The sequence below is a fragment of the Elgaria multicarinata genome, chromosome 6 (genome assembly GCF_023053635.1).
Source record: "Elgaria multicarinata webbii isolate HBS135686 ecotype San Diego chromosome 6, rElgMul1.1.pri, whole genome shotgun sequence".
Lineage (NCBI taxonomy): Eukaryota > Metazoa > Chordata > Lepidosauria > Squamata > Anguidae > Elgaria > Elgaria multicarinata.
The window spans coordinates 121,335,436-121,358,663 of NC_086176.1; the positions used below are offsets into that span (position 1 = coordinate 121,335,436).

At 56.4% G+C, this 23,228-nt stretch overlaps 2 protein-coding genes across 2 annotated transcripts in view; one reads left to right on the forward strand and one right to left on the reverse strand.

Annotated features, from left to right (window-relative positions):
- The window catches only part of TESK1 (testis associated actin remodelling kinase 1), a 29,736-nt gene extending 20,661 nt beyond the window's left edge, over positions 1–9,075 (forward strand). The window contains exons 6-10 of the mRNA XM_063128371.1: positions 110–200; positions 433–516; positions 4,108–4,197; positions 5,519–5,675; positions 7,005–9,075. Coding sequence (XP_062984441.1) covers positions 110–200; positions 433–516; positions 4,108–4,197; positions 5,519–5,675; positions 7,005–7,957 — 1,375 coding nt within the window. The 3' untranslated portion in view covers positions 7,958–9,075. The remainder of the gene's footprint in view (positions 1–109; positions 201–432; positions 517–4,107; positions 4,198–5,518; positions 5,676–7,004) is intronic.
- A 338-nt stretch (positions 9,076–9,413) lies between these two features.
- CD72 (CD72 molecule) lies at positions 9,414–22,211 on the reverse strand. Its single transcript, XM_063128810.1, has 7 exons — positions 22,109–22,211; positions 21,915–21,998; positions 18,225–18,308; positions 16,438–16,647; positions 14,809–14,960; positions 14,105–14,208; positions 9,414–9,588 (listed from the first exon to the last, which is right to left on the reverse strand). Exons 1-7 carry the CDS (start codon positions 22,185–22,187, stop codon positions 9,414–9,416), a joined length of 888 nt encoding a protein of 295 aa, XP_062984880.1. The 5' UTR covers positions 22,188–22,211.
- Positions 22,212–23,228: the final 1,017 nt, after the last annotated feature.

A 23,228-nucleotide genomic window follows, 5' to 3' on the forward strand; every position in this document is an offset into this window, starting at 1 on the left:
TGGCTCTCCCCACCCTGCCTCGGGTGTGTGTGTGTGTGTGTGCGTGCCCTGGGGGCTCCTCTTCCGTGCTAATCCTACTGCTTTCACCCCCTCCCCTCTCTCCCTCCAGCGAGGGGGGCGGAAAGGAGCCCCTGGCTGTGGTTGGTTCGCCCTACTGGATGGCACCAGAGGTTCTCCGGGGGGAGCTCTACAACGAGAAGGTAACGGTGCTGTGGGATGCACGACCCCCCCCCCCGCTTACAGCTGCATCAGCCTGGCTGTGGGCCAGCGTGGCGGATGGAGGCGCTGGGCCTCGAGTGTCCTGCGGAGGCTGGACAGGGTGGCCAGGTCTCCTCTCCTCTTGCTGGCTCTCCACGGGGGTGGGGGGCTGCAGTAGTGGCTCCCCCTCTGCTGCCTGCCTGACGGCCTGTCTCCTCTCTTCCATCCCGCCAGGCGGACGTCTTTGCGTACGGCATCATCCTGTGCGAGACCATCGCTCGGGTGCCCGCTGACCCAGACTATCTGCCCCGCACTGAGGTGAGCCCCTCCCTCCCTGCCTCCCTCCCTGCAGTGTTCTGGCTGGGGGGTGCCACTTGCTGAGGTCTGTGCCGCTGCCCTGCCCTGCCTGTTCGGTGTGGAGCGGTCAGCCGAGACTGGGCCAGGGGCCGAGGGGCAGCGAATGGCAGGGCTGCAGGAGCTTTCTGGGGCACCGGGAGGCCTGGTCCGAAGGGCCCCTCCCAGCCCCAAAGGGCAGGCGATGCACAAAGCCAGCCGAAGCTTTCGAAGCGAGACTTCGGTGCTGTTCAGCCAGCAGAATTAGGGTCTCGCTAAATCTCAGGGAGGGGGTTGGCCTCAAATAGCCCCAGCCGCCCCTTCCGAGCGAGGAGGGCATGTAGCTTGGCTGGAGAGAGCTCAGCTCTGTACGGGTGATCTTAGAATCATAGAATAGCAGATTTGGAAGGGGCCTACAAGGCCATCGAGTCCAACCCCCTGCTCAACGCAGGAATCCACCCTAAAGCATCCCTGACAGAGGGTTGTCCAGCTGCCTCTTGAATGCGTGTTCTCATGGGGCCCTTGTTTGGTGCGTGCTTGATGGGCTTTTCCTTCCAGCTCTTCCTTACTGTTGCAGACGCTCAGAACATTACCCTCGTGTATTTTTGTGGCCGTGGCTCTTAGCCACTTTGGGTGCTGTGTGTAGGAAGGCGGGATTTAAACGGCAGCAATCCATCGATAACTCAGCAGGTGATGCCCGCCCAGCCCTGCTGAACCAGTTGGCCTCCTCCCTCCCCCCACCCTCCCTCCCACTGGGAGTTCCGCAGGCACTTAATTGCCCGGGTTGCCGTTGCGGAAGGCGGCTAATTGGCCCTCCTCTCCCACCTGTGGAATGTGTATCTTGTGCGGAACCCTGGAGGATTTACCTGAGCCTTTGTAAGCAAACGGGTGGTTTCCTCTCCAGGAATGTGTGGATTCATTGATGGCGTGACACTAAAAGGTGGAGGCGCAAGGGAACTCCCGCTGCTCGGACAGGCCCCTGGGCGGGCTCGCTTCCCTCGCTCTGGAGGACCAGCGCGCCAGGTCCCTGCTCAGCCTCCCCCCTCCCCGCGTAGGGTGTTGTGGTTGTTTCTAAACCCTTAAAAGCAACGGCAGGGAGTCACAGTTTGGACTCGACCCCACATCTGCCGTGGCCCGCAGAGAACTCGCTGTCAGATACAGATTACGGCAGATCCCTGGCATGTCTGGCAGGGATGTTCGTGAGACCATTCAGGGCCAAACTACACATTATGTTAACGGGCTTTTTAAAATTACGTTTTCAAGAACTCCCTTTCGATAGTGGATGGGGGGGGGGGGATGATCCCAGTCAGGACCACAGCAAGAGGAGATGGTGTGGATCCCCCACCCCACCCCCCGCTTGAGTCCTGATTTAACCAGTGAATAAATGCATCGGCCTGGGTGGCTAGGGATGGCTCACAGGGAGGCCGGTGGCACTGGAGCCATTAAGCCAAGGAGAGGAGGAAGAACCGAAACCACTGCGGCGTGCTTTTAGTGACAACGCCCCCCCCCCCCCCCGGCCGCCCCTTGGCATCTTTCTCCTCCTTGCCTGGTCCCCTCCCTTGAAGAGAACGGCTCTTCCAAAAGCTTCCTCTGCGAGAGATAGGCTCCTCAAGCTCTGGCTGGTGGCCAAGTGGAGGGGGGGCGAGCGGGCCCAGTTCCCCCGCCTGCTCCTGGGGAGGCGTTGTGCAAGGCAGGCAGGAGCCTCGGCAGCTCTTGCATCACCTGCTGAGTCGCCTGGCAAAGCATCTCCCGCGAGCGGCCCGTGGCCTCATTGTGGCAAGCGGCACGGCGTCCTCCTAATCCCTTGGCAGGCTGGCGTTTCCGGACTGGTTGTGCAGGGCCCAGAACCTCTCCCAGCGCCACGGGAGAGTTAGCCTGACAAGGCCAGGCTGGAGGAAGGAGAGGGACCAGGGAGGACAGCTGTGTGCTGGCTGCGCTGTGCCCCCTCCTCTCCCCCCCCCTGCTCCCGGTGAAGCCCCCTTCCTTTCTCCTCTGGTCTTGCAGGAGCCCCTTTGGGTAGACGCTTCCGGCGGATCTGGACCCTGTGGGGCTGGGAGAGGGGAGATGCGTGTTCAGAGGAGCGTGTTCAGAGGAGGGCAACCAGGATGATCAGGGGTCTGGAAACAAAGCCCCATGAGGAGAGACTGAAAGAACTGGGCATGTTGAGCCTGGAGAAGAGAAGATGGAGGGGAGACATGATAGCACTCTTCAAAGACTTGAAAGGTTGTCACACAGAGGAGGGCCAGGATCTCTTCTCGATCCTCCCAGAGTGCAGGACACGGAATAACGGGCTCAAGTTAAAGGAAGCCAGATTCCGGCTGGACATCAGGAAAAACTTCCTGACTGTTAGAGCAGTACGACCATGGAACCAGTTGCCTGGGGAGGTTGTGGGCTCTCCCACCCTAGAGGCCTTCAAGAGGCAGCTGGACAACCACCTGTCAGGGATGCTTTAGGGTGGATCCCTGCATTGAGCAGGGGGTTGGACTCGATGGCCTTGTAGGCCCCTTCCAACTCTGCTATTCTATGATTCTATGCTTCTTTGCGTGGGGCATGCCCATTGCCCAGTGTGGCCCCTGTGAAGAGGCTCTCTCCCTTGGCCCAAAGCCAAGGAAGGCTGCTCTCTTGGGCCCGTGGGGCTTCAGACACCCCTGCCTCCCCCCTTCCCCCGGGCCCTACAGGAGCTTCAGTCGTGCCAGTCTGCCGGAGCACGGCTCAGTGTGATCCCTTGTCCCTGATTGCTCCCCCTGGCCCTCCTCCGAATTGAAAGGGGGCTGCCGGAGGGAGGGGGCAGCATTGCACGTGGCCCCTCAGGGTCCCTGGTCCCAGCCCCATCACCAGACCTGCCGCTCCCTCCCAGCGGTGGGCAAAGGAAGCCATTTCATCCCTCTTCCCTGGAGGTGCTCAGCTGCCGGACCAGAGCCCAGGTGCAGCCAGGCTGGAGGCAGAACTTCTGCAGGGGGTCAAGGATATTGTGTGGGATGTTATTCTGAGGTCCTGGGCCGGCCCATCGCAGTGACGGGTGACCGCTCCTGGGCTCCCTCTGGAGAATGCCAGGTAGAGGAAAGGCCTCCTGGACCTCAGAGGCTGGCAGGGCAGAGCAAGGGGGGTGGGGGAGCAGCGGTGGGGCCTGTCCCCGTGCTGAAAAGGGGGCGCTTGCCACCTGGTGGCCGGGATCCGCATTGCGCTGATCTTTCTGAGCGTGCCATGGGGGAGAGAGTTTTTCCCCAGAGTCCTCCATTGGGCTGCACCTGACAGGCCGGCCGGGGCTGCCCTAAAGGGGGCAAACCGTGGGCTGAGCGCTGGCTCCGGATTGCACGTGGGCTTGAGCCGGCCCTGCCTGTCACGGGTTCATACGCCAGGTCCCTCGCCCCGAGTTCTCCCCTTCTCGCCTTCTCCGGCACAGGCTTTGGCTGGTTTGTGCCTGCCCGTGGGGGCTGTTTCCCCCAGTGCGCTTCTCGTGTGGGTCAGGCAGAGGTTTGTGTTCCGCTGAATGGGACCGGGGCAGGTGGGCGGCCTGGGCTTCGGCGGGCGCCTGCACCGAAAGCGCCTTCACCTCCCTCCCTTTCTCTACTGCAGGACTTTGGGCTGGACGTGGCCGCATTCTGCAACCTGGTGGGCGCTGACTGCCCCACGACGTTCCTCCAGCTGGCCTTCCACTGCTGCAGCGTAAGCCCCTGCCATGCCATGCCCGCCCTCCTGCCCTGGCCCCTGAGGGCCCCCTTGCGGGGACAGCGGGGTGCCCCAGAGTGCTTTTCAGAACCGCCTCTGCTCCCCTCGCCCCACTAGCAGAGCTATTGCAGGCCACGTGTGGGGAGGGTGACCCAGTGCCGCTCACTCAAGCTGTGGGGTGCCTGCAGTGAGAGAGGGAAGCCTGCTCCCAGAGGCCCGGCTGCTAGAGGCACGCGCCCTCTCGATGTCACGGACAAGCCGCTCTGCGCTTGGAAGCTGCGACCGCTGATTCACAGCAGCAGTAGCAGCAGCCGCCTCTGCGTGATGCTGCAGCCCTGGCTTTTGGGTGGGGCGTGGAGGAGTGGGGTTGGCCTTGTGGGTGCTCCAGGCTGTGAGGGATAAAGAGGGCTCGCTGGAGCTGCGTCCCTGCCCTTGGAAGCGCTTTCCTCTTCTTTCAAGGGATCCGTCACGGCTGTTTTCTCCCCAAGCACAAAGTGGCCCCGGCAACCCCTGGGCTGCCCTCGTGCCTGAGTTAGCCAAGTCTGCTGAGGTGGCCATGAAACCACCATCGTGGGCAGTGCCCCAAGCCCTTGGAGGTAGCCCCAGCCCCGGAGGCTCCTGGGCCTCTCCTGGGTCCCACTGGCCCTTGGGAGCCATGAGCCTGGCCTTGGGCCTGCCCAGTGGAGTTCTCTGCCGTCCCCTGGGAGTGTTGGTGGCATCTTTGGCCTCCAGCAGCCACTGACTGAATCCCTTGGCAGTTCCGGATGTTAGAGCCCAGATTTCGTTTCCTCACTGGTTCCGTGTGGGTCCCCCCTTCCCACCACATGGTTCTCCAGGTAGCTGACAGCGAGAACATGCAACGTGAAAAGCATTAAAACAAGGTGAAACACATCAGTGCAGTGAGTGAGGCTGATAAAAACGTGTTACACGCCTTACGTCATCTTTGCAGTGGCCGTAACAAATCAGCTAGTGAGGCCAAACAGTCTGAATAAAGCTGCTTTTCTCAACCAGGAGTTCCAGAGCCTGGGAGCAGCTGCCAAGGAGGCCCCGCCTCACATTCCCATCAGACGTGTTGGTGGGACAAAACGAATGTAACTCAGCCATCATGGCCGGATCTGACATTTGCAGGAATGGGGGACCGCTAGCTTCAGCCGTCCAAAAGCTCCCCAGCCACTGCCAACAGCAAGTCTCCCAGATGGGGGCCAAGCTTCTGAGGGGAGCGCGGCCCCTGCCAAGACAGGGTTGCCCTCCTTGCCTTAGTTGCTGCTGCTGAATGTGCCTCCTCTCCTCTCCTCCTCCCTATCCCCCTCCCTTACAGATGGACCCCACGTCTCGGCCCTCTTTCCTGGAGATCACACAGCGCCTGGAGGCGTTCCTGGAGCAGCAGCGGGCAGCCAGAGGCTCCAGCGAGGGTGTCCTGGTGGGGGACGTGAAGATCACGCCCGGGAGCCCAGCGGCAGCAGCTGTGCTGAACGGTACTGCTTTGGGAGGCGGAACGTGGATGTTTTTCAGTGCCACCTTCAAAGTGCAGCCCCGTGGTCACGGCTGTCTTTGTAGCGTGGGGACGTACGGCAACGGTATTCACTGCCTTAAGAACATGAGAAGAGCCCTGAGGCTGGGTCAGACCGAGGGGCCCTCTCGTCCAGCACTCTGTTCACAGAGGGGCCAACTAGCTGTTGACCCACAAAGCAGGACGCAGGTGCAACAGCACCCTCCCACCCATGTTCCCCAGCAATTGGTGCATACAGGCGTACTGCCTTGGATACTGGAGTGAGCACGTAACCATCAGGACTAGTAGCCATTGATAGCCTTCTCCTTCTCCAGGAATTTATCCAACTCCCTTTTAAAGCCTCGTGTGGCTCAGAGTGGTAAGCGGCAGTTACTGCAGCCGAAACTCTCCCCACGGCCTGAGTTCGATCCCAGCGGAAGCTGGTTCTCAGGCAGCCGGCTCAGGTCGACTCAGCCTTCCATCCTTCCGAGGTTGGCAAAATGAGTAGCCAGCTAGCTGGGGGAAAGGTAACCGCGACTGGGGAAGGCAACGGCAAACCACCCCGCTACAAAGTCTGCCAAGAAAACGTCCGTGAAAGCAGGCGTCCCTCTAGGAGTCAGCAATGACTCAAGTGCTTGCATGAGAGGTTCCTTTCCTTTCCTTTTAAAGCCATCCAAATGGGTGGCCATCACTACATTTTGTGGTACTGAATTCCATAGTTTAACTATGCGCGGTGTGTAGAATTCCTTCCTTTTATTTGTCCTGAATCTCCCTCCAATCAGCATCATGGGAGGACCCTGTTGGGTTCTGGTATTTGGAGAGAGGGGTGCCAATGATGAGACGAAGGCAGTGAAGACAATCACACACAATCACACCCTAGAGGCCTTCAAGAGGCAGCTGGACAGCCAACTGCCAGGGTTGCTTTGAGGCGGATTCCTGCATTGGACTCGATGGCCTGATAGGCCGCTTCCAACTCTAGTATTCTGTGATTCTAGGCCGGCGAGTCCTGAAGGAGGACCGTGCCACGCTGGTCCTGCCACTGCTGGACGGGGGACACGGCAGAGCCATCGCTGTAGCTCCTCCTTCCTCTGAGCAAAGGGTGGAGCTGGGGGGTCCCATTCCTGATTGGTCCTAATGAGCGTTTCTGGCCCAGGCAAATAACCATCCAGCAAAGGCTACATGCAGGGACACCTCGTACATGATGGGGTTCAGCTCCCAGCTCTCACGCTGGGCCTCGACTACAGCTTCATGGTCCTACAGCACGCCTCAGCCTCCCACTCTGGCTGGCCCCTGACCGCCCTTCCTTTGTTTCCAGGGAAAGCAGCAAAAGAAACACTCGTCCCCAACGCTCCGTCCGGCCTCCTGCCCCTGGACCAGCGCCTTTCCCGCAGCCAGTCCGACATGTTCCCACCCCGACCGCCGGCCGCGCCTCGTGCCCAGGACACTCCTCAGCGCGTCAACCCCTTCTCTCAGCGCCAGGACCTCAAAGGGGGCAGGATCAAGCTCTTTGACACGCCCAGCAAGTCTTTGATATCCCTGACCTTCGACCTGCCGCCCCCCTCGCCTTTCCCGCCAGGCACCCCGATCACCCCAGAGCCCGGGGTGGAGGCGCAGTGCGACTTCTCTGAGCCCGTCGCCTTCACGCGCAGGTGCCGCTCCCTCCCCGCCTCCCCGGAGCTGCCCCGCCGAGGGCAACCCCCCCAGCCTCACAGCAGCGACCTCCTAGCGCTGGGCTGCGTCAGCCCGGAGCCCCCCTGCTCCCCTGCCAGCGAGCTCATGGACTGCAGCCCCGACAGCCCCGCCCCGGAGCCGCCCGGCCCTGCTGCGCCGGCCCTCGCTCCGCCTCTGGCCAACGGCAACTTCATCAGCACCGCGGTGTCCGGTGTCCAGCCGTGGCCTCCAAATGGACTCCTCCTGAACAACAACAGCAAGCCCCACGGCTGGGCTGGGGGGTTCTCGGAGCTGAGCGTGCCCCCCAGCGTGGACGGGGTGCAGCCGGAACACGCAGGTGCGGCCCTGGCCCTGAACGCGCCTGGCGTGATGGAGCAGGACGAGGTGCTGGCCTGCCCCGCCTGCTGCCTGGGCCCCTTCAGTTTCAGCTTTGCCTCCGTCTGCCACCGGCCTGCCGCCAGCACGCCTCGCTACCAGAACCTCAACTGTGAGGCCAAGAGCCTGCAGTGCCCAGAGAGGCACCCGCAGCGGCACCGCAAAGGCCTGGGGCCCGTGTTGTCAGAGCCCAGCCTCAAGTTGCCGGAAGCACAGTCCTAAGGCCGGCGAGACGGACGGGGCTACGGACGCACCCGGCGGGGTGGAAGGGGGCTGTGAATCCACGACGGACCCTCGCGCCGCTGGCCCCCTGCCCTCCACTCCTCAGGCAGCCTCGGGGATGCGGCAGCGTCTGAAACTTGGCAGCTGTTCCCATGGCAATGCTCGGCCTACTATAGGGCCTGGCAAGTGGAAGCCTGCAGAGAGCCACACCGGGGACCAGGAGGCCGAGGCGGCGAAAGCTCCAGCCTCCAGCCTGCTGGCCTGCCTGCCTTAGCAAGGCGTTCTGGCCCTGACAGGTGCTGTGGAGACGCAAGGAAGGGAAGGTCCCTCCCCACAAAGCCAGGCTGAAGTGCAATAACTTGGCTCCCCGCACCCACGTGCGCATACCCACCGGGGGACTGGAGGCTTCCCTGTGAGAGAGGGGGGCAGTTGCACCCGAGACCTCCATAGGCTGCCTTCAGGGTGTTTGGGCTCTGCCCTGCTCAGTTCAGTGCCTCGCTCCCAGCCCCATCGCCCTTGTAGCCTTAGAGCAGCTGTCCAGGCAGGGTGAAGCCCCTCCAGCACTGGCCGGGGGTGCGGGGCGGATCTTGGTCCCTCTGTAGGGTGGTCTCATGTTCCTGCCATTCTTGCTCTGCTTGGGAGGGTCAGGGGAGACAGAGGCGTGGAGCGCAGGGGGTGGGTGGGACAGGCGCTCCCATGGGTGACGAGAGCAAAAATGTGCAGGGAGCTCTGTGTGTGTGTATAACATTTGGGGGCTGGTAGGTGGGGGCATGCACGTTTGGTTCCATGACGCAGGCGGGATTCACGAGCTCTTGGCGTGGCCTTGAGCTATACGCGGGACCGGATGGAGTCGGAGGCTGGTGGGGGGGCGGGGGTAACCCACACATCTCCCCAACCTGCCCTCTCCTTTCCTGCCCTGGTGCAATAATGATGGCTGGAGATATTCCTGGCTGTGTATCAGCGCCATCCTGTGTGAGGCTCAGCACTCCCTTTTGCCCTCCTATATTCAATGCACTGGTGGAGAATGCAGCTGCATTTTAATAATGATAAATGCTACTTAATATATTCAGCTTATTTAAAGTGTTGGAAAAATAAAAACAGACGACTGTCCAACTGCCCCTGGCTGGCCTGGTTTTTGCTACCTCTCCGGAGGGGTCCTGTGAGCTCAGGTTTGCTTGCGGGGTGTCTGGTTGTCCCCAGCAGGGACTGAGTGTCCGAATCATGCCCGACTGGGCCACAAACTGGCAAGCAGCCCTGCGCTCTGCTGTGCTTTGGGAGGCTCCGTTTAGGCAGGCCAGGGGGTCAAGATGGAGCCCAGGCTCTCTGCTTTGGTTTCAGATCCTGAGTCATTGGAGGCAGAGCTAAAAGAAGTTTCGTCAAGACAAAGGGCAGGGAAGGGAAGGAAATTCCCCAAGACTCTCCAGGAGTCAAGTCAGGGAGGAATCTCCCCAGGAGCTTATCGGACAGGAGGCCCAGGTTCAGGGACCTTTGGGAACTCAGCCTTCGTCGGAGGGGGAGGGAGCACTGGATTCGCCAACATCCCAGACTCTGCCCCAGGGTCAAGCGGGTGGAGGTGGGAGGTGGTCCACCAGACTGGCTGCATGTCAGAAGTTGGGTCAAGAGGACCCTCCCTGAAGGACAAGAATGGTAAAAGCCTGTAAACATAGGTTAATCATTACTGTGGCAATTCACAAAGCAGTACTGATGTTATCACAGATGTCCTGGCATTGATAAGTTAATTGACACATGTAGTGGAATAAACCTTTATCTAGGTTCAGGCCACAGATAAAATAATTTAACTTCTTAGATAGTTGTAATTTAGTGGTTTCACACTGGAGAGTCTCTATGAAGCTTTTTTGTTCAAGAACTGTCACTTTAAGGTCAACGACAGACTGTCCGGGTGGGCTGAAATGTTCTTCCACTGGTTTCTGAATATTTGCTTTCTGATACCATTTATCCTTTTCCATGGGGACTGGCCTGTTCACCCCATGTGGAAGGGCATTGCTAGAAGTTGGCAGCATCTGCCACAGTGGAAGATAAGCGGGTGAACCAACGCCTGAGGTTGGGCCTGACATTATTAGGTCCTGTAATAGTGTTGTCAGAGTGGATATGGGGCACGAGTCGGCATCTGGGTCTGTAGCAGTGCCTGGTCCCTGGGGTTGTGCCTCTTTCATCTGGACTCTTGTTGCTGGTGAGCTGTCAGAGGTTCGGGGCCTGTAGGGGAGCTGAAGGCCTGTGTGAGGGAAGCGGTTTGGCCCAGGGTGGCCTGTAGGCTGCAGCTCATTGAGGTGTCGGCATGGTTTGAGCTGGGAAGAGCTGGGGAGAGCAAAGCGCTCTCAGGCCACGTCCCCTTTGAGTCCTGCCTAGAAGTAGATTCTTCCTTGACACCAGTCTGGCCTTGATGAGCTGCTTTCCCAGTCCATCAGTTGGGGAGTGTAGTTTAAGAAATGGCTGATGCAAGTCTAGCAGTCATGAGTCTGTCTCTGTCCCAACACATTATTTATCCATTCATTTGTTCATTGCATTGCTATACCGGCCATCAGCCAAAGCTCTTTGGGCAGTTCACAGAACAAAACTTAAAACCATAAAATACAATCTCTACCTTTAAACCTGAACGTATGTGTGTGGGATGTATGTCCAGAAATGTTTATCCACTTCCAGATGAGGTAGAAAGTTGAAATTAGGCATGCTGATAGGTGTGGCTGTACAATGTACTAGAAAAATCTAAAAACATGAAATTTGGGGGTTAAAAGTATTTTTTAAAGAATTTAATAAAAACCTAGGCTTATGCCTACAACTCCCAGCATGCCTTGGGCAGGAGGCCAGACTTACTAGACTGTGATGGTCACTGTGAGTGCGCAGGCATGTGGCTGCTGCATACCTTTCACAACCCAGATTCCTAAGGTCAGTCTTGAGTTGTTAACCCAATTCCACATAAAAAGAAGCAACCCACATAAATGGGTTGTTAGGCACCACTGGCAGCAGCAGGGGAGGAGGGCGCAGTTCCGGGGCTGTCGCCAATGGCAACAACCAAACTGACTGTCAGTCAGTCAGTGAGCCATCCGGCCCCCTCACAGCCTGCCTCTGGGCACTGATGGCACAGGACAGCGTGGGCTGGCTCAGCCAGACTTCACTTCCCATGAGCCTCAGTGGCAGGGCTCCCATTGGGCCAGTTGGCACCGCAAGTTGTTTTCGCTGGAGACAAGGAAAATTATGGAGGCAACCCTGATACCCCCATGTGTTGGGGGTGAGAGAGGGAGAGAGAAATTGAGAGAAGAAACTAATGTATTTTGTTTTAAGGTTACATCACAGGTCTAGCACCAGTCTACCTTGCAGGGTTGTTGTGAGGGTGAGAGAGGTAAAAAAAAAGATGCAAATTTAATAGGTTTAAAAGTTAACTCCCAGGCCTAGCGCCGGCCTACTATTTTAAGATGATTACCTTGCAGACATATATCTTACGGGGCCTGAGCAATGGCAGGTATATCAGCTAGTAATACAATAAAACCATAAATTGAGAAGCAGAATAAATATGGTTGCATCACAGGGCTTGGTCATAGATAGAGAATCTTGTGGAAGGCGGCACTTTTAGAAGGAGGCTCTTCTGAGTAATATCCTGAAATAGACCGTATGGGCTGCAGCCGGCGTGTGCGGCAGGGCAGACGTGGCATTTCGCTTCTTTGGCAGGACTTGAGCCATCTTTGCGCTACTTGCTTGATTTACACAGGGAAAAGCAGAGCATCAGTGGTGGCAAATGGGCTACCAAAGACCTACCCTTCGACACCTGGGGGGGCACCCCCACAAAAGGTTGCATATGTAGTTGGAGGGCTCCAGCTCCACTCTCCAGCTCAAAAGTGCAAATGGCTTTCCTCTCATACTCCCACCGCCCCCCTCCCCTCCTTGAACAGCACCGGTCTCAGAGCCCGGCCCTGCAGGTAGGGTGCCCACCTGCCAAAAACATCTAAACATTTACTCCTGTTGAGGATGAAACACCGAGCCCTTTATCGGCCACGCGTGGATAGAGTCCCAGAAGCCACAATGGGAGCTATGTGGCCAGTGTGGGTGCTGACGGGCAGCCTGCCCATTTCGGGTCCATCAGCCGAGAAATGAGTCCGGCTGCCCCTTGTCAGCTGCTGTCTTCTCACAGATGTATGAAGCCCTTTTATCGCAATGATGATTTGATAGGGTACCTTCTTTCAGTATTGCGCAAGGGACGTTTGCTGAGGAACTGTATGTCCATATGGAAGTCCTGGAGAAAGAGAGAAACAAAAAGGAAGAAATAGAGTAAAAACCTGTTCCACCACAACATGGAATTTGCCTGCTGTGAAACAGGTTTTGTTGACACTGAGAACTGAGTTCAAAGGAGCCATTCCGTTGGGGGGGCTTAGCCCCCCACCTCACACACAGACCCTCGTCAGATGACACTCTGGCATGGTGGTTAAGCATTTTGAGCTAAACATCATAACTTCCTGAGTCCAGGAAATGAGAAAGCGACCTGCCCTGGATGGGGTGGCACTCCCTCCGAAGGGGCCGGTGCGTAGCTTGGGGGCTCTCCTAGATCCATGCAGCAGCTGGACTGCTGACCGGAACATCACGAAGAGGCCACATAACACTGGCCTCGAATGGCGTGGGACCTCGGTATTTGAGGGAGTGCCTCTCCCTATAGATGCCTGCCCGAGATTTGAGACCTCCTCTGCGTCCCACCAACGTGAGACTTTCACTGTGGTGAGATGTGGGAGAGGGGCCTTCTCTGTGGTGGCTCCCAGGCTGTGGAATGCCCTCCCCTTGGAGGCCTGACTGGTGCTCATGCTGGCTTCGTTTGGGCACCAAGTTAAAACATAGCTTTTTATCAAAGCCTTTGAAGACTGAAGCTGCACATAGTTTTAATTGTTTTTAATTGCTTTTGATTCCACCCCCGTTTTTAGCTTGTTAATGGTTTAATATGTTTTTAGCTATGTACACAATTTATTGTTTTATACTGTTTGATTTTATCTGTACACTGCCCTGAGATCCCAATGATACAGGGCGGGGTACAAATGTTTTAATAAGTAAATAAAAACGTAGTGTGTCATGTAAACCCTTCCTAACCATGGTGGTGACATAACCACAGTTTAAACACACTCACTAAACATTTGCTGCAAAATGCAATAAATAATAATAATAATAATAATAATAATAATAATAATGGGCCGGCAGCCTAACCATGGCTTAGTGCATCGTTTGAACAGGGCCTCAGTCTTTGGGACAAGCAGCTTGTCCTTCGCTGTGCCTCCCATGGCAGCCATTTTCTGGCGGTGCTCAGGACAGTTTATCCAATTGCCGAATGTGCCCATGGGCCTAAAAAGGTTGCCTGCCAGTTTTTAAAGACGGAGGTGCTGCCAGGGACTTCTGCTGCATCCAGGACTCCTCCAGGCAAAGCGCACGGACAAGCTCTGCCTCGCTCCCTCCCTCCCTCCCTCCCCCCCTCCCACAAAGGCTGGCTGTGCCCATTCACGGCCACCAGGCATCCACGTTCAGCAACAGACCTTGGTTGGGGATCCCAGGACTCTGCTGAACAGTGGCAGACCGTGTGGGGAGGGGGCACAGTTTGAAGTGGGAGAGCAGTGTGTCAGGGGTGGGGGAAGAAGCCCTTATCCCTCCCCTGCCCCCTCCCCATTGCAGCTACTTTTCTCTGCAATGGGGCAAACGTGCTTCTGGGCAAGGGGGAGGGGAGGGAAAGCAGCAGGTGAGGGTGGGTCGAGCCCCCCCCCCACGTACTTCTGCTTCTCCACTGCAAACTATGCACCACTTTTCGTTTCCAAGGAGAATCAAAGGCTCAAGTTAAAGGAAGCCAGATTCCAGCTGGACATCAGAAAAAACTTCCTGACTGTTAGAGCAGTACGACAATGGAATCAGTTCCCTAGGGGGGTTGTGGGCTCTCCCACACTAGAGGCCTTCAAGAGGCAGCTGGACAACCCTCTGTCAGGGATGCTTTAGGGTGGATTCCTGCATTGAGCAGGGGGTTGGACTCGATGGCCTTGTAGGCCCCTTCCAACTCTGCTATTCTACGATTCTGTGATTTTATGAAGGCAGCCAGCAATAGTAACAAAAACAATAAGTACAACAATATTAAAATAGCAACCGGCAGGATAGGTAGCAAATGGATCTTACCCTTCGTAGTGTGCGCCATTGACCCAGACCCACGTCCACTTTTGCTGCTCTGCCAACCATGATGCAGTAAGTCCAATCCAATGTCCAGCTCCCTGCAGAGCTCCCTGGGGACAAAAAGAAAGCCCTGGGCTGGGTGACCATGAGCTTGGGTAGCGTCCTGCCCGCTGGCTCTCCTGGCCACCCCTGGACCTGCTGCGACCGGGAGCGGCCGCTCTCGTGGCTCAGGAGGGTGAATAACCTCGAGGGCTCATGGCCATCAAACCCGCCATCCTTAGGGAAACCGCCCAGAGAGCTTCGGCTATGGGGCAGTATATACCGTAGATTTAATTAATAAATAAACTCTTTCCTGGCTCAGTTTGTCTGGCTTGTAACGCTGAGATAAACTGACTGGCTTTGGCAAAACCTGTTTTTACGGTGGTGGCATTTCTAACGTTGCTTCTTCACCATGGCAGGTCCTGCTGTTGGGCATCTGCTCCCGTGATCCCTTCAGGGACAGAAGCCAGGGCGGTTGAAAGCCTCCCCGGAGCCACTGCGCTCGGGATGCGGATGTAGCCCAGAGAAAGCAGTACCTCTGAGCATGCTGCGGGAGCCCCTCCCTCGCCCGTCCCAGATTGCACAGGAGGGGGCGGCACCACTGTCCGTCTGGCCGCTCGTTCCTACTGCAGAAGCGCCCCGCCGTAGGGTGAAGGCCGTTTGCACCTTACCGGAAACTGCACCGCCCCCCAGGACTTGGTGATGATGAGCAGCCGGGAAGATGCGGCCTCGCAGGCCCTCTGGCTCTCTTTCCACGTCTTCTTTTCTCTGGAGAAGAGCAGGCACTTCCCCTGGAAGAGCACCCAGTCCTGCGGGCACCAGTCTGCCGAAGACAGAAGACAGGAAGGGGCTGGGAGGGGGCCCCATAGGGCGTCCTTCTGAGGCCCCCAAAGTTGGGGCTTTGGGGCCCACTGTCTTTCCAGCCAGCACCGCCCACCCCCTTGCCCTGAACGCTGAGGCGAGTCCACCTGTTCCCATGCCATGTGGGGTCATGATCCAGCCACGTGGCTGCTTCTGGAGGAAGCATCAGTACAAATGCGATCGGGGGGGGGGGGCATCTATACGCCGCCTCTTTGCTCGCTGACTCCCCCCAAGGATTGACAGCGTTGCACGGCAGGAGTGAGCGCGGGCGTCCAGGCAGCGCAGTTGTCAGACGGTGGGATTGGGGAGCAAATACCGAAGGACCGGAAAACCACGAACAGCTTTTTCTCCCGCTGACAGCGCTGTGCAACTTGGAAGCTGCTCGCAGCACAGATGCGCTGCTACAGGGCACTGAATTTCTGGGTTGTCTTTCGTCACTGCCCTTCCTTTCATTCCCTGGACTCCATGGCGGCCGTTCCGAGGCTTCTCCTGCCCACCGCACACACACCCCGGCCGCTGCCCTGCCTTCCCCTGCCTTCCCTGCATTGTGAGCCGCTCAGAGCTGCGCCCATGTGCTTAATCCAAATCGGAGCCACCACCGGCAGACGAAGAGGCAACTGTGGTGGCATCGGAGCAATGGAAACAGTCGCAGTAAAACAACACTTCGAAAAAGCGCAGTTTTGTGAGGAAAAGCCCAATACAGCTGCGGGTTGGCGGCCTGTGTCATAGAAACAGCGGGGTGCCACTGTGCAGCCACGATGGGGAATATATGTGGGGCGTACAGACAAGCCCCGGGTGACCCACGAGATCAGAACGATCACATGTCACCGAAGGGGTGGGGGCATCCAGAAAGAAGCCGTTTTACTTTGCAGCGGCAAGTGTTACAGAGGGTAAGGGGGGATGTTGTGCGGCAGAAATCTCAGCTGGCAAAAGATGGCGGCAATGGAGTTGCCGTGTACCGAATTGCACCGCCAGTCCGCCTAGCAGCTCTCCAAGGCTTCAGACGGGGGTGGGGGTCTTTCCCAGCCCCATATCCCAGGGGGGCCTCCCCTGGGAGAGTGAGAACGTTCCCCTGGGCTCAATGGAGAGGCTGCCAAATTGCTGAGGAAGTCTGCTGTCCATTTCATTTATACATTTATTTGGTTCATGTCTATGCTGCCCAACACGCCCAGCTCTCTCTAGGGATGAGCGGTGCTGAAAACAGCCCCTGGCTCCACCCCACACGTCTTGCAGGGGTCAAACGTAGCCCTGAGTCATGCTCAGTTCAGTGCTAGATGGCAGAATGCAGGTCAAGACCTCACCATTCAGTGGCATCTTCATAAACCCCTCCGCTGGCTGCTTCCCACCCCCTGGCAGTGAGAGAGAGCTATGGGGTGAGGTGGGGGGGCAATCGCAGACCACGGAAATGGCGCGTCAGGGCCGGGGGCTTCTCCGCTCACCATTGCAAGCCTCGGTCCACGTTGCGTTCAGCGCCTCTTCCGAGTCTCGTTTCTCCTTTGCCCTGGAGAGCAGCTGGTCCTGCGCTTTCTGCAGCTGTGTCTGCTTCTGCCGCAGGCTCTCTTCCTGGGCCTCAATTCTCTTTGCCAGGCTGCTGTTATCTGCCTTGTACGCTTGAGAAGTTTCCTGAAGCTGCTGGGAGACCCGCTGGACTGCAAAAGCACCGGCCCGGGTGAGTCCACAACAATGCCCTGCTGCTGCGTCTGAAGCCGGGGCCTGGTCCGACCTGGAACCACGCTCACCGGGTTCCAGGACGCCAGTGTGGCTCAAGTCCACTTGTGAAGGAACGGCAGAGTGTATTGGTGGGAAATGGATGCAGGTAGAATAAAAGCAAAGACGCTCACACGTCCCCTCCACTCTCCGTTCGGTCACCCTGGTTCCTGGAGCGGCCAGTGTGGGTGACGGACATCGTCCGTGGCTCTTGACCTGGACAAATGGTGCTCCTTCCCCCTCTCAGGTGAGAACAGGTAGCCGGCCAATGTGCTCAGGGTTTTATAGAGCCCGTCTTGTCCTCTAGTTCAAATGGTCAGAACACACACACACACACACACACACACACACACACACACACCCCTCCCTTTACCCCGGAGGAGGAGGGGTTTCCCTCTCTCCTCAACAGTAAAATAAGTTTCTCACAGTACAGAAAGTGCACACCGTGCAGAGCGACAATTGCACTCTGCTCTAGCTTCTGTTAGTAGCGAAAAGAGTGGCCTTCCCTGTAGGCGAATACAGCTGTGAGAACCAAGTTCAAACTCACGAGCCAGCCCTGACGGCCCACCATTCGTCTGAAACTCAGTCCAGCGCATCCTGCAGCACCAGTCCTGGCCCAAGACCTGTTGCTGCCTGGGGTGGAGCATCCTCAAATGGGTCCACCCCACTCACACTTTTCTATTTTCTGCATGATATCCTTGCAGCGATGGCAAAAGGTGGCCATTGACAAGCTTTTTCATTCTAAAAAAATGTTTTAGCGAGTCTTATTGCAGAGAGATTTCCAAGTCCTCAGCACCCTCGCCAGAGTGGGTTAAGTTGCAGCAAAGGCCTTTCTTTCATGAGGCGTGGAGCAGCCCCAGCCTGAGCTGGCCAGACTGGCGTGAGGCGGGGTGTGGGGTGTGTGTGCGTGACTGGGGAGGGGGGGGGAGAAGGCTCTCAGAAAGCGAGCCGAGAAGGAGCGCAACCTCAGCAAGCAGGGAGGACTGTGGGGCTGCTGAACCCCAAACACACCTGCGGCAGCTGCTCCACCTGCCCCACAACCAGGGTGCTGAGGGTGTGGGTGTGTGGGTGTGCTGCCCTCGTCCAGAAGAGCAGAGAAGCAGCCTGCACGTGAAGCAGAGTGTGCCAGGCTGCTGCATCTCAGAGCCAGCGCAAGAAAGGCTGCCTTCCCTGTGCCACCCCACCCACCCACCCCTCTTCATTCGTGCCCTCTGGAAGATGAGACTCTGTCATGGGGCAGGGGCAGCCTCCCACCCACCGCCGGCTCCTAAAACTGCCACACCCTCGGCTTGGGCTGCTTTTGAGGCCCAGGACTCCACAGAGGTCACACATGAGCTGAGCATTGCTTTGGGGGACGCTGCCTGCAGGTCCGCCCGCCCGCCCGCCCGCCAGCCGACGGACCCGACCCCCCAGCCCGGTTGCCAGGGTCTCATGGGCAGGAAAGACGAGGGAGGCCCCCCTCCCTCCACGCCCCTCCCTCCCTCCCTCCCTCTCTCCCTCTCTCTCTGGCACTACTTACGCAGCACGCCAAGTCCTATGATGGTGACCAGGAGCACGAGGGAAAGCCCCAGGGCCACCGCCAGCCAGAGTCGCCTGCTTGGGCCTGCAAGAGAAACGTGTTAGGATTCACTTCGGGCTCCTTTGGGCAGGAGGAAATGGTCCCTGAGTCCCTGTGCCTCGTCGGCTCTCTGACAGGCTCCTTTGGAATGTAAAAGGCGTTTAAAAATGAATGAATGAATGAATGAATGAAGGCAAGCATGCAAAAATATGGCCCCGGCCCCCGGCCCCCTTTCAGCTCCAGGATGAAAGGGAAAAGCAGCATTGCAGGGGTGATGGGGTGTGTGTGTGTGGGGGGGGTTGTGTGTGGGGCGGAAGGCCAGTGTCTTGCTTGCCCTCTGTAAGATAAGTCAAGCTGGTGTAGTGGGAGGGGGGGCCTGGGCCCGCCTCTAGTGGTGGTGGAACTACCACAGCAGCGACTGCACTCCTCGGGAGTAGGAAAGCACGACTGACGGTGGGGAACTGCCCGCTCCCGCCCCCTCCTGCTCTGACTTCTGCCATTGTGCAAATGTGCAGCCTCAAACACGGAAGTTGGGGCAGTGCAGGGGGCGGGGGAGTTCCCAGGCCTCATGGGCGCCCTTTTCCACCACCACCACCACTTCTCCCCGCCGCTACGTCTTTCTCTTTTCTTACCAGAAAGAAAAAAAAACCCACCGAGGAAGAAAAGGTGCCCTGGCTGCAGAGTGTTCACCACAAGCACCCTCTTCCGCTTGGAAGCACCCAGGCTGTGACCACCCTCGGAGTGACGGCATGGCCGTGGGCAGCTGCCACAGAGTTGCAGCATGCATGTGGCCCTGCCTGGAGACTTCCGTGGTCCTTCCGGACAGGAGCAGGAGGCTCAGGGCCAGTGAGAAAGCTTTGGATGGAGCCCTGATCCTTTCCTGGACATGGCTTCTAAGGAGCATAGAGAGACCCTGCTGAATTTTATGCATGGGGTGGAGAATGTGGAGAGGGAGGCATTTTTCTCACTCTCAGAAGACTAGAACCCAGTGGGGTCATTATCCCTTGAAGCTGATTGGTGGGGGATTCAGGACAGATAAAAGGAAGGACTCCTTCGCACAGCACACAGTTAAGCTATGGAACTCACTACCACAAGATGTGGTGATGGCCATCCATTTGAATGGCTTTAAAAGGGGATTGGATAAATAGCTAGCAATGGCTATTAATCTTGATGGCTGGATGCTGCCTCCAGTATCAGAGGCAGTAAACCAAGATGCACCAATTGTTGGGGAACATGGGTCAGAGTGTGCTGTTGCACTCGTGTTCTGCTTGTGGGTCCCTGGCCACTCTGAACAGAGTGCTGGACTAGATGGACCCCTGGTCTAATCTAGCATCAGGGCTTGTCTGATGTTCTTTTGCGCAATCCTCCTCACCTGACTAGCCTTCACACAGCAACGGCTTTTTAAAAAGACTGTATTTTGAAAACGGTTTTCATTGCTCATAGAAAACCCAGCCATAGCGCAGGCAAGGGCCAAAAGACCAATGGCTCAGATGTGAGCGTGTGTTGGGCAGAGGTGGGCGCTGCCTGCATGTTTAAAGGAGGGAGGTGGGTGCAGGCAGCTTAGAGATCCTCTGCTGGGCAGATGCCTCCTGTTTCCCAGGAGACACGGTCAAGACATTTTAATCTCCAGTTATGGCTAGTTGGGTCATAAACCCAGTTGTACAGGGAAGGGCATAAGCAGTGGCAGATGAAAATGCACAAAAACGAAAGCTCCAGCAACTCTGCCTCATTTAATATGGCTTTCTTGCGCTGCCCAGCATGTGAAAAAGCACAAAGGCAAGGGAGGAAACAGCCCAGCCGGCGTGGGGCAGATGGGGCCATCACCACCACTCTGCCCATCCGACCACCCTAAGACTGTGGTGAAGATAAAATTGCTGGGGGAGGGAACATAAGAAGGGCCTTGAGGCTGGATCAGACCAAGGGTCCATCTAGTCCCATACTCTGTTCACCCAGTGGCCAACCAACTGTCGGCCAGGGACCAACAAAGCAGGACATGGTGCAACAGCACCCTCCCACCCATGTTCCCCAGCCACTGATGCACACGGGCTTGCTGCCTCAAATACAACAGATAGAACACAACCATCAGGGCTAGTAGCCATGGATTGCCTTCTCCTCCAGGAATTTATCCAACCCCCTTTTAAAGCCATAAAAATTGGTGGCTATCACTACATCTTGTGGTAGTGAGTTCCATAATTTAAGCTGTGTGAAGAAGTGCTTCCTTTTATTTGCCCTGAATCTCCCACCAATCAGCTTCATGGGATGACACCCTTGGGTTCTAGTATTTTGAGGCAGGGAGAAAAATGTCTCTCTGTCCACGTTCTCCACACCAGGTGTCATTTTGTCCACCTCCATCACGTCTCCCCTCAGCCTCCTTTTTTCCAAGCTAAACAATCCCAGCTGTTGTCACTTTCCCTCATAGGGGAGATGCTCCAGACCCTTCATCATTTTAGTTGCCCTTTTCTGCACTGTCTTCAGCTCTACAATATCTTCTTTTTTAGGTGTGGTGACCAGAACTGCCCACAGTCTTCCAAGTGTGGTCACACCCTAGGGAAGGCCCAGATGGGCCTCTCCAAGCTCCTTGGAAGAAGGCCCAGGAGAGACAGGCGATCAATGAAGGACCAAGGACCTTCGCTTGGCCCAGGCATAAATAGTGACTGGAGTGTATCTGCCTATAAAATGGTTACATAACGAATATTTAAAAATAAACCTCTGGACATCTCTCTTCCCAAGCCCTCCAGTTGTATTATTATTATTATTATTATTATTATTATTATTATTATTATTATTTATATATATATATATAGCACCATCAATGTACATGGTGCTGTACAGATAACACAGTAAATAGCAGGACCCTGCCGCGTAGGCTTACAATCTAATAAGTTGTAGTAAACAATAAAGAGGGAAGGAGAATGCGAACAGGCACAGGGAAGTGTAAACAGGCACCGGGTAGGGTGAAGCTAAACAGTATAGAGTCAGAACAAACTCAATATTTGAAGGCTATAGGGAAAAGAAAAGTTTTTAGCTGAGTTTTAAAAGCAGTGATTGAGTTTGTAGTTCTCAAGTGTTCTGGAAGAGCGTTCCAGGCGTAAGGAGCAGCAGAAGAAAAAGGATGAAGCCGAGTAAGGGAAGTGGAGGTCCTTGGGCAGGCGAGAAGCATGGCATCAGAGGAGCGGAGAGCACGAGCGGGGCAATAGTGTGAGATGAGAGAGGAGAGATAGGCAGGAGCTAGGCCGTGAAAAGCTTTGAAGGTCAACAGGAGAAGTTTATATTGGATTCTGAAGTGAATTGGAAGCCAATGAAGAGATTTCAGAAGTGGAGTGACATGGTCAGAGCGGCGGGCCAAGAAGATGATCTTAGCGGCAGAGTGGTGGACAGAGACCAGCGGACTGATGTGAGACGAAGGAAGGCCAGAGAGAAGAAGGGTAATTTCTACTTATCCAATGACAATGTCGCCACTCACCACCTGCCTTCACTTTATCTGTGATTCCTCCATGCTTGCCCGTCCACCGCCCCTTCCCCCATCTCTCTCTCTCTCTCTCTCTCTCTCTCTCTCTCTCTCTCTCTCTCTCTCTCGTTCCCATACTCAGGCTGTCACCAAGTCATCATGCTGGTTTCCTCCTTACAACATTACAAAAGTGTGGTGCTCACCTTTTGAGGCGCTTGCAGTCTCCTTCTCTTGGGGGCTGCTGGACACATGGATGTTCTCATAGGTGAGCTCCCCATCACCTGTCACTGGGAAGAGGAGATGGAGCAAAATATTAGCTGGGCTGCAGAAGGGCAATTTTGTCTGGAGACCTGGGAGGTGGTGATGGTGGCGTTGTCGGTGTTGCCTGACTCTCTACCTTCTTGCTGGGCTTGGAGACTCTTCTCTCGAGGGGCCATTGTGAACCTCAGGTCTGCATAAGTCACAGCCTGAGACATCCTGAGGCGGGGGGCACTCACGGGGAGCCAGGGAGACAAAAGCAGCCAGACTGCAGCCTGGAACGTCATGTACTTGCTGCAGAAGGAATGTGGTTGGGGTAACGCATGACTTATAAGCAGAAGTTAGAGCAGATGGGGCTGCCCAAGCAGAAACCCAGGACTCCCGGCCCGGCCCACCGCGTCAGCGGAGTGCAAGAAATGAAATTCTCCTGTCCTTTACTCCTGTCCTTTACTGCCTTTCAGCTGGGAACAAAAACTGGTACGTTGATCCCACCTCCCCTTATGCTGCATAGCTTCAGTTCATTGGGAAATCACCCTAGAAATAAGGAAGTCTTAGACCAGAACCCTCTTGCCTGCAGACAGGATTTCCTGGTTACTTGATGGCACCAATTTCTCATGTTAGAGTAAAAGAGTTTAGCTTCTGCTTATAAGAAAGTTTTGCTTTTGCTTGGAGGGATGCGTTTCAGCCTCCATGTCCAAACAACCGAGGGACACCTTTGGCCCTGAGATGCAGTTTTTGAAAGAACGTTAAGTAAATACTCCTCAGGTAACTAACTAAAGGGGAGGCACGTTGCACTGAGGCTCCAAGGGAACATGAACACCCAGCCACACACCCAGTCCTAACTCTAAGGCTGCAACTCTGCCAGAGAATGATTTCCGATCCTTGACATGCAGCAAACCGGCAATGAGAGGCCCACGCCGGTCTTAGACAGTCTGTCTGGAACGCAGTTGATGTCACGGGTGAACGTGAGGCAGAGCTCTGCTTGCCAATTTCATCCTTCAAAAGATATGTCATGTCACGATATTGACACGCCCTTCCTCCCAGTTCCTAGGCACCAAGGGTGCTGGTCCTACTGAGCCAGCCAGCTGCCCGCCATGACTCCATGGGCTGCCTCCCCACAGCTCCGTGGTGCACCACCTCTGCGGCCCCTTTCTCTTGCCCAGAATTGCACCTTCGTTGTGACAGGATCCATGAGGTCCGGGTCCTTCTCGGTATAGCACAACCAGTGGAGCAATTCTTCTCAGACAAGTCCCTAAAAT